This window comes from Equus quagga, chromosome 8 (genome assembly GCF_021613505.1).
Source record: "Equus quagga isolate Etosha38 chromosome 8, UCLA_HA_Equagga_1.0, whole genome shotgun sequence".
Classification (NCBI taxonomy): domain Eukaryota; kingdom Metazoa; phylum Chordata; class Mammalia; order Perissodactyla; family Equidae; genus Equus; species Equus quagga.
The window spans coordinates 33,150,159-33,167,122 of NC_060274.1; the positions used below are offsets into that span (position 1 = coordinate 33,150,159).

Genomic DNA, 16,964 nt, shown 5'->3' on the forward strand with positions numbered 1-16,964 from the left:
TGAGACAGATGACATAATTTTGGTGCTTCCTGATATGATGTAATGGAAAATACACAACATCACCTTACTGGTTTGTTTACCCTGAACATAATCATGAAGAAACAATCAGATAAATCCAGACAATCTCAGACTGTGGGACTCTCCAAACATGTTAATGCCATAAAGGACAAAAAAGGCAGTGGGGTTGCTTTTGATTAAAGGAGAGTAAACAGACAAGACAACCAACAGACAAGCATTATCCCTGACTGGTTCCAGATAGGGAAAACAGCTACAAAGAATATTTTGGGGAACAACTAAAAGATGACATATATAGATTACATGTTCAATAATATTAATTATCAATGTTAAATTTCTTGAGATTGATGTCTAAGAATGTTATTATATGTAATAGACACACAGCTATTTGTACAGGTTTGAAATGTTTCAATGTAAGAAAAAGGAATTTTAATCTCAAATTGAAAAGTATGCATTTCAATCCAAACAAAGTTAAAAGCTAGGCAGTACAAGAGCCCATCATGGATTAGATAATCTATCCTGCTTTTAAAGCAGGCAAGAATCAAGAAAACCAGAGACTGTGTTTATAAGCTGCTTCACTCTAGTTTTTCCACAATTCAAAGTTTAGAAAAGAATTACATGTACCTTTAGTAAAGAGATGCTATTATTTTTTACTCTTACAATAGTGGAAATCAATATTTCCACTAGGAGAGAGATATTGCCTTTAAAAATATGACTAATACCTGTTTGAAATCTAGGTCTAATTAATTTTTAAAATTATTTGCAATGCTGTGCAAAGAATATTAAGGAAAAGCGTACAGGGAACAGAGATATAATACTCAACAATCTGCAATGTCTCCTATGTCCTATAAACAATGAACTCAAAACAGTGAGGCAAAGGTATGCAGTGCCTTCACAAAAATTAGAAAATAGTAACCAAATCCCTGGAATACATATAGCTTAGTTTTATTATAACAAATTATGGGATGCATCAACCCATTCCTCTCAAAGTAAATACAAGAAGAAATACAAGAAGGTATTATTTTCTGCTATATTTACTTTGGAGAATCTGAAGCACAGAAAAATGAGATCCCATCATTGGTTCAAGTGGTTCTAGAGGCTTCATTTTTCTTACTTATAGCTTAGTACTTAAAGATTTTTATGCTCATAAGCTAAATACATCTTGTTGAAGCATGCAAACACGATAGGAATAATCACAGAACAGCTGTCTAAAGGAAGTGGTGGAGAATAATTAAGACAGAAAAACTGATGCCATTATCAGTCAGCTTTAGGAGATCCAAGAAACAAAATAAATAGTGTCATAAACTAAGTTTTATTAAAGTAATAGAAAAAAACTAAGAGTTCCTCAAAGAAACAACACTTAAGAGTGATTTCCAGTTAGTGGTGATGGACTAAAATCATTTTTCTATTCTCACCCCTTAAAAAGCAATGAAAATAAGAATGAACAAAAAGTAGAGAAAAAAATCAACCTTAAAGAAACAAGGAATCAGCCAAAACTTCAAACTTGAGATTATAAAGCATGTATGCTAAATGCTCCAGATAATCAAAATGAACAATGAACCAAAAAGCTGACATCTTAGACCAGTAGGCAGGAACAAATTGCTCTTATAGTCAGTTGTAAGGATTTAGACAGGCTACCCAATGATTCTTTGCTTAGGGCTAAGATGGACAGACAAGAATGGGCCAGGGAAGAAGCTAGAAAAATGTTAAATGTTGCAGGATGGCAAAGAAAGAAAAGTGGAAGGAGAAACCATAATAAAATGATATTTACACTGTATAAGAATTAGCCCTCTGGCATGCAGAGACTCTTAGAGCTGAGGTGAGATGAAAGAGGAAAGAAAAGCAGAGAACGTGAGGTTTCCACACAGAAACTGCTTAAATGGGTCTCGCACTGAGCTCTAGAATGGTCCTAAATTTGAGGAAAGACATGTTCCCAAGGTAGAAGGATATAACAAATTGGTGAACGGTATTCAAGACAACACGCTTAAATCAAAGTTACAGACTGTCCCAGGTCTCCCTCTATGACCATTCCCACACTATTCTTCCACCAACAGCCAGTGCCTTCCAAAGATGAATAATAATCAGAAACAACGCAATGTCGGACCTAACACAGATATGGGGCGGGGGCAGGGGGGACAGGGCGGTGGGAAGGAAAGGATCATAAGCAAAAACCAATGGTAAATAGGGGCTGGCCTAGTGGTGTAGTGGTTAAATTCATGCACTATGCATTGGCGGCCCAGGGTGCGCAGGTTCGAATCATGAGCATGGACCTACATAATGTTCATCCAGCTGTGCTGTGGTGGTGTCCCACATACAAAGTAGAGGAGGACTGGCACAGATGTTAGCTCAGGGACCATGACCATCTTCCTAAAGCAAAAAGAGGAAGACTGGCAACAGATGTTAGCTCAGGGCCAATCTTCCTCACAAAACAATACAAAAAAAAAAAAGACAATAAACATAGGTTACCAAAGCAATTAATTCCCAAAAGAAACAACAGGAAGGGTTACTTAGTTTTCACTGTCTCAAACTAATTACAGGAAACATTCTCAGTGTAAACATGTAACAGAAATTAAACCACATCAGAAGTAAAACATTACAGTGATTAAGGGTGAAAATACAATCGGACATGGGAAATAGGCAAGAGGAAATCATACAAAAAGAAATAAAGTACAAAGATATAAAATATAATTATGGAGAAGATACCAGAAATGCAAAACAAAGGCGATGTGATATATGCATAATTAAAATTCCTGAAAAGAACAAATGCAAAAATATTCAAATGTATGACTGAAGTAAATTTTTCTATAAAAGGGAACATATTCTAGCTTAGGGAAAAAAATTGATACACAGCATTCAATCCCAAAATATATCTTAAATTAAAAAAAGAACCATTTGGGCATTGTTAAAAAACAGAATTCAACTGAGTACATTTTAATGATCTTCTTTGGCTTTATTCAAGGACTCACGGATTGGGCAATATCTAATCTATCAGATGGAAAGAAGCCCTAAGGAGCTGTACAAATGAAAGATTTTTATAGGCAGAAGGGAGTAGGAACAAGACAGTTATACTAGACAAACAAGCAGACTGGTTATGGCAAGGTCACTTTCCTTTGGAGGCTGGCAGAAGTCTATCAGCCAGATTACCTAACTAGTACTGATTAGACAATTTCAGATTGACTGGCTTAAGTTTCCATTTCTGGGAGAGCCGAAACTATAATTAAGTCTTGGTTTGGTGACGTGGGGCTTAGCATAAGTGCCTCCATCTTGTACCAGTTATCTTGTTTTTACCATCAAAGAATAAACAAGTGAGTTAATGGGGGGGGTGGGGTGGTAAAAATCTGATCAGCAACTTCCATTTCTGGTTCCCTATCTAACGAGCCTGGAAGCTGCCACTCTGTCCTAGCAACAAATAAAAAGCTGAAGAGACTGAAAGATCAACAACTCTTCTTAGACTCATAAGAGAGAGGAGGACGTATGGCAAACTACTGCCCGGAAGATTAGAAAGCCTGACAGGTGAATGCAGGGAGTGGCCACTTACGAGAGCTGAGCCTCACTAGCAGAAATTATCGCAGGAGCCAGTGTCAGGAAAGGAAAACCTGAACTATAACTGATAAGTTGCCAGAAGCTCAGTGTGGACAACTCTGAGGTTAAAAACTCCAGGGAACCCAGTCATAGGGGAGCCCCACAATATTAGGAGATTTACCTCTAGGAGCCTGATGAGGTACCCCCAGAAAATAGCAAAGACAAATTCCCTCATGCTTCCAGCAGGAGGAGGGGAGGAAAAACCATTTTGAAATATAGCAGAGTACTGTGTTCTTAACAAGGCCTGCCCGCAGGAGAAACTAGTTAACCAGAGCTGGCTGGGCTGTGGTCAGAGTCTAACTAACCTGGGGAAGGGAAATTCTCTACTCTAGCCCACTCTTAGTCACCCTCTCCCACACAAGGGAGGAGAAAAAAATCTAAAACACTTGTGGAGTTCACAGTACAAAGGCAAAGGCTCACCAGAAGCCTGAGACCGAAAAAAAGCACTATAGAACGCTTCCCTCCTTCCCACATATCACCACCACAGCTCCTTATACCGACAAAAACTTGCAATGCATACCAAAAGGCAAAATACACAATTTAAAGGGACAGAGCAAGCACAGAACCAGACATGGCAGGGATGCTGAAATTATCAGACTGGGAATTTAAAACAATTAAGATAAAATGCTAAGACCTCTAACGGATAAAGTAGACAGCACGCAAGAAAAGATGGACAATGTAAGCAGACAGATGAAAATCATAAGAAAGAACCCACAAGAAATGCTAGAAATAAAAAACAATGTAACAGAAATGAAGAATGCCTTTGATGGGCTTATTAGTAGACTAAACATGGGTGAGGAAAGAATTTCTGAGCTAGAAGATATATCAATACAATTCTCAAAAACTGTACCAAAAAAAGAACAAATGCAGAAAAAAACAGAATAGAATATCCAAGGACTGTGGGACGACTATAAAAGGTGCAACATATGTGTAATGGGAATACCAGAAAGACAAGAGAAAAAATATCTGAAACAATAACAACGGAGAATTTCCCCAAATTAATGTCAGACACCAAACCACAGATCCATGAAGCTCAGAGAACACCAAGCTGGATAAACGCCAAAAAAACTACACTTAGGCATATCATTTTCAAATTACAGAAAATCAAAGATAAAGAAAAAATCCTGAAAGCAGCAAGAGGAAAAAAAATCTTATCTATAGAGGAACAGAAATAAGAATTACATCCAATTTCTTCCAAAACAGATGGGTCCACTGGTGTATTCCACCAAACATCTAAGGAAGAAATTATATCAATACTCTACCATCTCTTTCAGAGGCTAGAAGCAGAGGGAATACTTCCTAACTCATTCTTTGAAGCCAGCTTACCCTAACACCAAAATCAGGGAAAGATATTGCAACAAAAGAAAACTACAGATCAATCTCTCTCATGAACATAGATGCAAAAATCCTCAACAAAATATTAGCAAATACAACAATGTATAAAAAGAATTTTATACCACCACCAAGTGGGATTTATCCTAGGTATGCAAGACTGATTCAACATTTGAAAATCAGTTAATGTAATCCATCAACAGACTAAAAAGAAAAATCACATGATCATCTTAATAGATGCAGAAAAAGCATCTACAAAATCCAACACACATTCATGATAAAAACCCTCAGGAAACTAAGAATAAATGGAACTTTCTCAACTTGATAAGGACTATCTACAAAAAAACCGCAATTAACCTCACTTACTGGTGAGACGCATTCCCACTAACATCAAGTACAAGGCAAGAATGTTCCCTCTCACCACTCCTTTTCAACACTGTACTGGAAGTCTCTGCTAACGCAGTAAGGCAAAAAAGAAAAAGGAAAAGATACACCTTGAAAAGGAAGACATAACACTGTCTTTGCAGAGGATATGATTATTGATGTACAAAATCAGAAAAAAATCACAAAAAAACTCGTGGAACTAATAAGCGATTAAAACAAGGTTGCAGAATACAAGGTTGATACACAAAAGCCAACTGCTTTCCTATATACCAACAATGAACAAGTGGAATTTGAAATTGAAAACAATATTGTTTACATTAGCCAAAAAAATGAAATAGGCACAAATCTAGCAAAATATGTATAAGTTCTATAAGAGGAAAACTACAAAACTAAGATGAACAAAATCAAAGAAGAATTAAATAAATGGAGATATTCCACGTTCATGGATAGGAATCTTTCCAACTTGATCTACAGATTCAATGCAATCTGAATCAAAATCCCAGCAAGTTATTTTCAGGATGTCAACAAGGTAATTCTCAAATTTATCTGGGGAGACAAAAGACCCAGAAGAACCAAGATCAGACTGAAGAATAACAAAGTTGGAAGACTGACTACCCAAATTCAAGACGTACAATTAAGCTGCAGGAATCAAGACAGTGTGCTATTGGCAAATGAATACACAGATCCATGGAATAAAATAAAGAGCCAAGAAATACACCCACATAAATACAGTCAAATGATCTCTGACAAGGTAGCAAAGGCAATAAAATGTGGCAAAGATAGTCTTGTCAACAAATGATGTTAGAACAACTGGACATCTAGACAAAATGAATCTAGACACAGACCTTACACCCTTCACCAAGATTAACTCAAATAGATCATAGACCAAAATGTAAAATGCAAAACTATAAAACTCCTAGAAGACAACAGAGGAGACAACCTAGATGACCCTAAGCATGGCACTGACTTTTTAGATATAATACCAAAATCATGATCCATGAAAGTAGGAACTGATAAGCTGAACTTCGTTAAATTAAAAACTTCTGCTCTGGAAAGGACAGTATAAAGAGAACTGGAAGACAAGCCACTGACTGGGAGAAAATAATTGCAAAAGACACATCTGAAAGGACAGTTATCCAAAATATACAAAAACTCTTAAAACTCAACAATAAGAAAACAGACAACCCAATTAAAAACCAGGCCAGGGGCCAGCCTGGTGGTGCGGTGGTTAAGTTTGCACATTCTGCTTTGGCGGCCCGGGGTTTGCAGGTTTGGATCCAGAGTGTGGATCTACACACTGCTTATCAAGCCACGCTGTGGCAGGCGCCCCACATATAAAATAGAGGAAGATGGGCACAGATGTTAGCTCAAGGCCAACCTTCTTCAGCAAAAAGAGGAGGATTGGCGGCAGACGTTAGCTCAGGGCTAATCTTCCTCAAAAAAAAAGAAGAAAACCAGGCCAAAGACAACAGACACCTCCCTCACCAAAGAAGATATGCAGATGGTAAACAAGCATATGAAAAGATGTTCCACATCCTACATCATCAGGAAAATGTAAATTAAAACAACAGTGAGGTACTACAACATGCCTATTAGCATGGCCAAAGTCTGGAACACTGAGAACACCAAATGCTCGTGAGGATGTGGAGCAACAGGAGCTCTCATACATTGCTAGTGGGAATGCACAATGGCACAGCCACTTTGGGAGACAGTTTGGCAGTTTCTTACAAAACCAAACATACTCTTATACAATACCCCATGCTCCTTGGTATTTACCCAAAGGAGTTGAAAATTTATGTCCACATAAAACCCTCCATGCAGATGTTTATAGTAGCTTTGTTCATAATTGCCTAAACTTGAAAGCAACCAAGATGTCCTTCAGTAGGTGGATGAATAAATAAACTGTGATACACCCATATAATGAAATACTATTCAGCAGTACAAAAAAAAAAAAAAAGGGCTATCAAGCCATGAAAACGAAAACACATGAAGGAAGCTTAAATGCATATTAAAAAGAAGCCAATCTGAAAAGGCTACAAATGGTATGATTCCAACTATATGGCATCTGGAAAAGGCAAAACTATGGAGACGATAAAAAGATCAGAGGTTGCCAGGAGTAGGAAGGGAGGAGATAAACAGGCAGAGGACAGAGGCTTTTTAAAAGGGCAGTGAAAGCATTCCATATGATATTATAATGATAGATATATGTCATTATACTTTTGTCCCAACCCATAGAAGGGACAACATCAAGAGAGAACCCTAGGGTAAACTACAGACTTTGGGTAATTATGACGTGTCAATGTTATTTCATCTTTGCTAACAAATCTATCACTCTGGTGGGGGATGTTGACAATGAGGAGGTTATGCATTTGTGGGGTGGGGGGTGATATGGGAAATCTCTGTATCTTCCCCTTAATTTTGCTGTGATCCTAAAACTGCTCTAAAAAAATAAAATTTAAAAAAGGATTAAAAAAATGAATAAATAAATTGACTGAAGTTCCTTGTATATCCCTCCCTTCCTGGTCTCATTTTCCCTGCTGTCTTCTCAGAGCTAATGCTATTCCAAATTTGATGATTATTATTACAACGCATATTTGATACTTGTATTACATATGTACATATGCAAAACAATATATAACATAATCTGTCATGTTCTTAGGCTTTAAATATGGTATCATACTGTATGTTATCTTTCCACAACTTAATTCTCATGTAATGTTTTTGAGAATTATCTATATTGGTAAATTTATTAATTTAAATACTGTGCAGGAGTCTACTTAATAAATAAATGAGTTTATTGAATTTACCATTGCAGGAAAGGTCATTTTCACTTTTTCATTATAAACAGCAGTGTAATAAAAATTCTTATACCTGTGTGCCTGAGTTTTCTACAGTATATTCTTACGAGAGAAATGCTAAGATCATAAGGTACACACATTTTAACCTTAGAGAGCAATTTGATAAAACTGAGTGAAGTGTCTGAATCATTTTATTCTCCTAAAATCAGTGTACAAGAGTTTCTGCTCTCATCCAACACTTAGGTCTGTCTTAGATTTTGCCAATCTCATGATTGAAAAGTAGAACCTTCTTTAATTTGTATTTCCCTGATAACTAGTTCATCTTCTAAAAAGTGGCTGAACATCTTTTCACATGTTTATTGGATGTGTTCTTCTGTTAACTGACTTCATATTCTTTATCTACTTTTTTCAACTGAGTTGTCTATGTTTCTCTTACTGAATTATAAACTTCTTAATACATCATAGGTAACATTTTTTCCCTTAAAATTGTATTACCATTATATATTTTAAATTTTTTGAAACAACCTTAAATGTATAGAAAATTTGAAAGTATAGCAAAAGAAAATTTCCCTGAGTCATTTGTAAACAAGTTACTGACATGATGCCCCATCATCCGTGAAACTTTAATGTGTATTTCCAACAAGGACATTCTACCACATGATCTCAGCATAACCAACCAAATCAGGAAATCAACATTAATACTGCCAACGTAACATTTTAAAAAGTAAAAATAATAGTGATTATTCTCTTAAACAATAAAGAATTGATGCTTAAGTTTTCCACATTAAATCACAGTATCTACTCCTCAACAGATGATAGTAAAGCTTTAAAACTCTTTATTCTTTCAACAAAAGGGTGTACACTAGGATTGACAGCATGTGAATAACTACTTTCATTTTTCTCCTATTCTTGACAACATAAGAGGGAATGAGATTAAACTGCTTCTGGAAATTTAAACATTAGATCAAACTTTCTGAGAATAATTGCTGGGAAAAGCTGAGTGTGAAATCTCCTTTGACAATTTCTTTTCAAAGCTCTCCTTCTGGGGGAGTCTTAATACAGACCTAGTCAGAAGCTAGGGCTAACCTTTAAAAATCCCTTTAAGATCTAAGATTCTTTTATCCCTTTTTATCTTGTGCAACTTATTAATGAGTGACACATATTCTGTGTTATTTAAGGTTATGTTTATATGGCAAATATAAAAATAATAATCAGTGCCTGCAAATATTTTTTACTGTTAACCATGTATCATGACTCTGTCATTAAGTCTATGTGCGTTATTTCATTTATTCCTTAGGGCAACTCTACGATGATCAGAATACCTTCTTCAATAGAAAAAAGGGAAGAGAAAAACAGGAGACGGTAAGTTTAGACGGTACTTTGGGAATTTTTCTGTGGTCTCAAGGAATAAAATGGTGTAGCAGAACTGAAGGAAAAAGTGAGGTCAAGTTAGACTGAACTGTCTTTCTGCAGAAGAAAGATACAATAGCACAATTGTATGTGACGCAAAAGAGACTTGAAGGAAAAACTGACTGTGCGGCAGAGGGGGCATCTGCTAAAGCAACGCCCTGGAGTGACGGCATCTAACACAAAAGGAGGGTAGCTGGTCCTGCTAGGAGCAAGTACAGTTCATCCATAATAACAGGAGAGAAGAAAGAATATAGGATAAAAATGCAGAGATGGGGTTGCTTAGATAAGTGAGACGTACACATAACGTGTAGTCATTCTTGTCCGTGACGTGTCTTTTATATGTGAATGTCGTCATCAGTGTGTCTGGGCCGGAAAAGACTTGAGGACTGCTAATGTAGGGCTCGGCCTCTCTCAGACCTTTCTTTAGTCGTTTTCTTTAGATTTTGCTATAGTCGTAATGTTCCCAAAGGTTTTATCAGTTTCCATCTCCAGAGTTAGCCTTTCTTGCTCCTGAATACCAGAATTATCCTAAGGAAAAGCCCAGAAAACTAAGGTCCAGATTGCATTTCTTTAAAAAAATATTTTCTGTCTCAGTAAGAAGTACATGTGAGGATAAAGATTTTAGGAAGAAAAATATGTTTCTTTTTTTCTTGCATCTGTTTCCTCTGAACTAAATGAAGCCACGGTTTACAGATTTTTATCTAGAACTTCTGAATATACCATTTGGCCAGTTCAACTCACTGATTAGACAAAAAAGTTATAAATAAATTCTGAAACATAATTTCTTCTCTCATTTTCTGTCTACTAAAAAAATGAGTCATTAGATTGCTTTGATACTTGAGCATTTCACATACTATTCAAAGGACTTCTCAGTTATAAATAAATAAAGCCGCTAAATATAAATCACATCCATACCTCTCACAGCTGACTGGGAAGGCTGAGTCAAAACTTTGATGTCTAATGCACTGTTGATATTCTCTTCTAAAGCAGCACAGTATCCATCCACAACACTGGTAATGGTATCCTTCAAAGTTCCAAGATTATGGAAAACCTGAAGAGCTGTCCCAACTTGGGTTGGATTCTTTAAAAACGTGAGGGTGGGGTAGGGTGGGAATAGATAGAAAGAGGAAAACAAACAAAATCAATAGAAATCCACAACTTTAAATGGTACTTGAGCAGTTACTACCTATCATATTTTTGAACCATTACAAACAAGAACAAACACGATGCATTCAAAACATATTTTTAGTCATGATTTATTTCATAAAAGGCAAAATTAAATACTATGTATATTACCTCCCCCCTTTCCCTTTTGCTCCTCCTTTAAAGGATAAGATGAGAAGTCTGTTATATTATTAGAGTTTATTTAAAATTTACCACCAATCCCTATAAAGACAGCCATGCTGGAACTAACAATGATTCTACATTTGTTTAGAGAATAAATGAATTCTGCAGAATTAACTGAGGGCTAAATCATGCAACTATTTCCTATTCATTATATTTCTTCCATTCATCCATCCATTCATTCATTCAAACTACAAATATCTATACGTTGCATTACTATGTGTCTGTCTTGGATCTAGGTGCTGGAAATACAGTAGTAAACAAAACCAATTAAGTCCCTGCCCTCATGAAGCTTGTATTTACTGAGAAAGGTACAAAAATATAACAAAACATCAGGTAGTGATAAACGCTAGAAAAAAATGAAGCAAGGAATAAGAATAGAGAATGATGGGGATAATTAGAGAGAAGAGTCAGAGCACGCATCTCTGAGGTAATTTTTAAACAGAGACCTGCATATAATGAGGGATGGAGTCTAAGGAGGATATGGGGAAACAGAGATGTGAGCAGAGGTATCAAGAGAAGTGCCGAGGTAGAATCACGCTCACTAGCTACCAAAACAGCAAGGAGGCCATGATGGTGGCTGGGGCAGAGAGGGGGAGGTGACAGGTAGGTAGTAGAAACACTATCTGTGAGTAGATTAAGTCCATAGTAATATAAATAGGTTGCTGGATTTGTCACTAAGTAAACGACTGAATTATCACACCAGAATCCAGTACACCAACATGTGTCTCCAGGCCAAAATAGCTGAAATTCCTTTCATTTATGATTCAGTGTCTGTTATTAGAGACACATAGCTAAAGAGTTAAACTATTTCATTAAATTAATTTTCTTAAACTGTTAGGTTTATAAACAAGACAAAAGGTCACTTCTGAAATCTACTGGTGTTGGTAATAGCATAACTTGCAGATAGACATACATGCACACAGAGACAAAGTAGAATCAGCTTAAAAAACAGGAAGACAACAACACAAAAAAGAGTTGAAGAACAAATAATAGGAATGACTCAAGGCAGAAAAGAGGCAGCATGTAGAAATTATGATCAAGAATATTCATGGGGCTGGCCCAGTGGCACAGCGGTTAAGTTCATGCACTCTGCTTCATCGACCTGGGGTTTGCCAGTTTGGATCCCAGATGACAAGCCATGCTGTGGTAGGCATCCCATATAAAAAGTAGAGGAGGAAGGGCAAGGATGATAGCTCAGGGCCAGTCTTCCTCAACAAAAAGAGGAGGATTGGCAGCAGATGTTAGCTCCATGCTAATCTTCCTCAAAAAAAAAAAAAGAATATTGTTGAAGATAATTTTTTTGAAATGGAAAGTAAAGATAGTAAATGAGGAACTTGTAGTCCTAATGTAATCGCCAGTAATATTTCTCAGTAAAGATTCCACAACACCTTTAAAAAAAAAAGAAAAGAAAATAGCAAGAAACATGGCTGGTGAGTAACAATACAATTCTAGATTTTTTTTAATTTAAAAAAGAAGTCAATGAAAATTGTTTCAAATTAAAATGTTTTAATGAAAAAAAGCTGAATTTAATGTGGTCATAATAGAATTTAATTCTAGTATATACTGTCAATTCTCTATCACTGTACTAACAAAGACAACGGGAGAAAAACTATTTCATATAAAATTATTAACTGAAAACATAGGGCGTAGCACTTTGCTTTGGTTCTTGTTAGTTCCATTTTTTCCTTTCTCCCCAAAGTGATGATAATTTTTTAATTTTTTTAATAGAGATCAAGAATCAAAATTAGGCAGCTGCAAAGAAATTTCCCCTATCATTATTCAGGTGTCTATATAATCCAACAAAGCATTACCTAAGTAGCCTCAAAGAATATTTTGCCTTATAAAACCAGAATATATCCAGTTATGCATTGCTTAACAACGGGGATACATTCTGAGAAATGCATCGTTAGGTGCTTCTGCCATTGTGCAAACATCTTAGAGTGCATTGACACAAACCTAGATGGTACAGCCTACTACACACCTAGGCTCTATGGTACTAATCTTATGGGACCACCATTGCATACATGGTCTGTCATCGACTGAAACATCATGACAGTACTATAAAATTATATTTATATTTACTGACTTTACCATCCTCAAAGGATCTGAAAAGTATAGCTTCTCAACATACTGTAGGGTTTCAGTGCTATCAGTTGAATGTACATTGTAAGATATGTGTACGTTAATTGAAAAACATTTAAAGTCACATTTCACCTGAAAGATCTGGCAAAAATGGACCAGTCTTCATAATTTCCCATTCCAAAAATTATTAACTTCCAAAAGCTTTTCAGAACAGAAACATATATAGCTCATTATTAAAGAAACATCTAATATAGCAATATTTATAATAATTATAATTTATAACATAACTCTAGATGTAACTTTAAGCTTGCAAATTAACATGACTTTTTTCAATTAATGCCAGTTATTCACATTCATGGCTTAATATAAACATATTATTTGTGAGTTGGGAAACTACAAAATAATGATTATTTGGAATAAAATTTTTTAATATACATACAGAAGAGTTGCAAATTATGTAAACACACTTTTATGAATTACCGCAAAGTGAACATACCTATATAACTATCATCTAGAACGTAAAACCAAACATTATCAGCACCTCTGAATCTTGTGTGGCTTCCCTTACTGCATCTCTCCAAAAATTATTACTATGACAACTTCCAATACTATAACTTCTAACACTATTGATTAGTTTTGCCTGTTTTTGAATTTGATATATAATGGGGCCATAAAGTATTATATTGTGTCTGGCTCCTTTTAGTCAAAATCTTATTTGTAAACTTCATCCATGTTGTTGCATGTAGTAGTAGCTGATTGGTTTTCACTGCTGTGAAGTGTTCCAGTGTAGAAATTTACCTCAGTTTATCTATCCATCCTACTGCTGATGCACATTTGAGTTATTTCCGCTTCTCAGGTATTTTAAATAATGCTGCCACCAATATTCTAGTGCACAGCTTTCAGTGAGCATATATGCATATGCATTTCTCCCAGGTAAGAGCAGAAATGCCAGATCATAGGTGTTTGTATGCTTAGTGTTTGTAGATACTGCCAATTTTCCAAAGTCACTGTACCAACTTACACCCCCACCGGTAATATATGAGAGTTGTGGGTGCTCCACAACCTTGCTAAAATTTAGGATGCTCAGTCTCTTTAATTTTATCTATTTTTTTGAGTGAGCACTGTGGTTTTAATTTACAGTTCCGTGATGACTAAGAAGTTATCCCTTCCTACACGGTAATTACCCATTTGGACAGCTTCTTTTGTGAAGTGCATATTCATCTCTTTTGCCCGTTCTTCTCACTGGTTGCTTTCGTCTTTCACATATTTGTAGTTCTTTACATATTTTGGATATAATCACTTTGATGACTATATGTATTGCAAATATGTCCTCACTCAAGTCTCTTACGGAAGAAAAGTTCCTAATTTAAATGTTGTACGTTTTATCACCCTTACTCTCTATGGTTAGCACTTTCAGTATCCTGTTTAAAAAATGTACCCATCCCACAGTCATGAAGATGTCTTTCATTCATGAAGTTACCCTCCAGAAACTCTACTGGTTGACCTTCCACATTCACATATACAATCCACCTGGAATTAGTTTCTGTACATGTGAGATAGGAGCTAAAACTAGTATTTTGCTACATGAATGTCCAATTGACTCAGCACAATTTATTTGAAAAACAAGTAAGTAAATGAAAATCTTTTCCCTCTTGCTCTCAAGGACTACCTTTGTAATAAATTAAGTTTCCATTTCTGTGTGTTTGTTTCCAGAGCTTGATTCTGTACTATTTATCTATCCTTACACCAATTTACCTGTATAAATTATTAGAGCCTTAGAACTAATTTTGATAGCCCCCCACCTCTGTTCTTCAATTTGGTTTAGGCTATCCTTGGTTCATGATACTTCCGTAGAAATTTTAGAATGGGCTTGACAATTTTCATTAAAACAAAAAAAGCCTCTGGAATTTTGAGACTGCATTAAATCTATAGATAAAATTGGAAAGAATGGGAATCTTTACAATATTGAACTCTCCAATCCATAAATATGGTATTTCTCTTCATTTAATCTAACCAAATCTTTTTTTAATTTCTCTTAATAATGTTATAGTTTCTGTGAGGAAGTCTTACATATCTTTAATTTGAATTAATACTACACATTTTATGTTTTTTGATATCGTAAATGGTAATTCAAATTTTTTGCTGTTTGTTGCTGGTATATTACAAACACAACTGAGGGGTCAGCCTGGTGGTGTAGTGGTTAAGGTCACGCACTTTGCTTTAGCAGCCTGGGGTTCATGGGTTCAGATCCTGGGTACAGACCTACATACTGCTCGTCAAGCCATGCTGTAGCAGGTGTCCCACAGATAAAATAGAGGAAGGTTGGCAGAGATGTTAGCTCAGGGCCAATTTTCCTCACCAAATAAAATAAAATAAATTGATTTTTATATATTGATTTACTAAACTTTCAAAACTCAGTTATTAAGTCTAATAGTTTGTAGATTATTTTGAATTTTCTATATATACAATCATGTTGCCTCTGAATAACTTTTATGTCTTCCTTTCCAATCCTTCTACATTTTACTGCTGCTTCATATTATCCTGGTTAGGATCCTCAGTATGTTGCTGAATGAAAGTGATGAGTGGCATTCTTGTGTCATTCCTAATCTCAGGTAGACAGCCTTAAAATATTTCATCACTGAGCCTTCTGAAGATACCCTTTATCAGATTAAGAAAGTTCTATTCTTGGTCTTCTAAGAGTATTTTTAATCATAGATTGATACTGAATTTTATTAAATGCTTTTTCTGCGCAAATTGAAATGATCATTTTTTTCCCTTACTAAAGAAATTACATTGGGCTTCTAGACTAAAGCCATCTTGGTCACGATGAATTACTTTTTTTTAGATATCCCTGACTCATATTTGCTAACACTTTAAGTATTTTTGCATCTATTTTCAAGAGAGACAGCTAATATCCTTCCTCATAATGTCCTTGTTTTGATATCAAGTTTATACTGGCCTCATAAAATAATCAGGTAAGGGTTCCCTCTTTCTCAATTCTTGGATGCAGTTTACATAACATTGGTTTATTTATTCAATGTTTGGATAAATTCACCAATGAAGCTATCTGTCTTTGGTGTTTTCTTTGAGGGAAGCTATTTAACAATAAATTCAATTTTTTCAATAGAACTATTCAGATTTTCTAATTTTCCTAGTGTTATTTTTGGCAAATTGTTTTTCTAGAAATTTCTCAATTTCATCTAAATTTTCAAATCTATTGGGATAAATTTATACCTAATGTTACCTTACTAACTTTTTAGTTTCTGTTGGATCTGTAATTAGGTCACCTTTCTCATTTTTAATACTGGTAATGTGTGCTTTTTTAAAAAGTTTTTTTCCCTACCCTCATCAGTCTTTTTCAGTGTTTTTCAATTTAATGTATTAATCTTGTCAAATAGCCAACTTTTGGCTTTGGTGATTGTAATACAAGCTTTTATTATTACCATTTCACAGACTTTGGAGTCAGGCCTAGATCAGAATCCAGGCACAAGCACTTAACAGGCAAAATCTTAGCAAATTACTTAAGCTCTCTGAGACTAGTTTCCTCACCTGCACAATGGTGAAACACCAGCACCAACCTCACAGGTAAGTGAAGTCATCCTTATGACTGACCTAGCACCTAAGAGAGGAGGAGGCGCTGGATAAACATTAGATGCCTTTGCCTTGACCTGCTGGCATCACGGTTAATGTGGAAATGATGTGGCCTTCTAAAATTAGATAGTTTTTGGACAGAAACCCAGCTCTGCTATAGATAAGCTGTGTGACTTTGGGCAAACTATTTTATCACTCACCAAATTTTGTTTTATTTATATAACTAATGTTTGTTTCCTCATCAGATTTGAAGATCTCTGAGGGAAAGTTCCAAGTTTGTTTTGTTCACTGCTGTAACTTACAGCTTGTAGCACAGGTGCTAGACAGAGAGATGTTCAAGAACTACCAGGTGAATAACTGAACAAGTAAGTAAATGTTTATGATTTGCTTTTCTAATATATTCTTTGTGTCTCTGTTGAAAAG

General features: G+C 35.6%; 1 protein-coding gene across 1 annotated transcript in view; it reads right to left on the bottom strand.

Moving 5' to 3' along the window:
• The window catches only part of COG5 (component of oligomeric golgi complex 5), a 336,800-nt gene that overhangs the window by 144,533 nt on the left and 175,303 nt on the right, over positions 1-16,964 (bottom strand). The window contains exon 8 of the mRNA XM_046670005.1: positions 10,437-10,602. Within this exon, the coding sequence (XP_046525961.1) occupies positions 10,437-10,602 (166 nt within the window). The remainder of the gene's footprint in view (positions 1-10,436; positions 10,603-16,964) is intronic.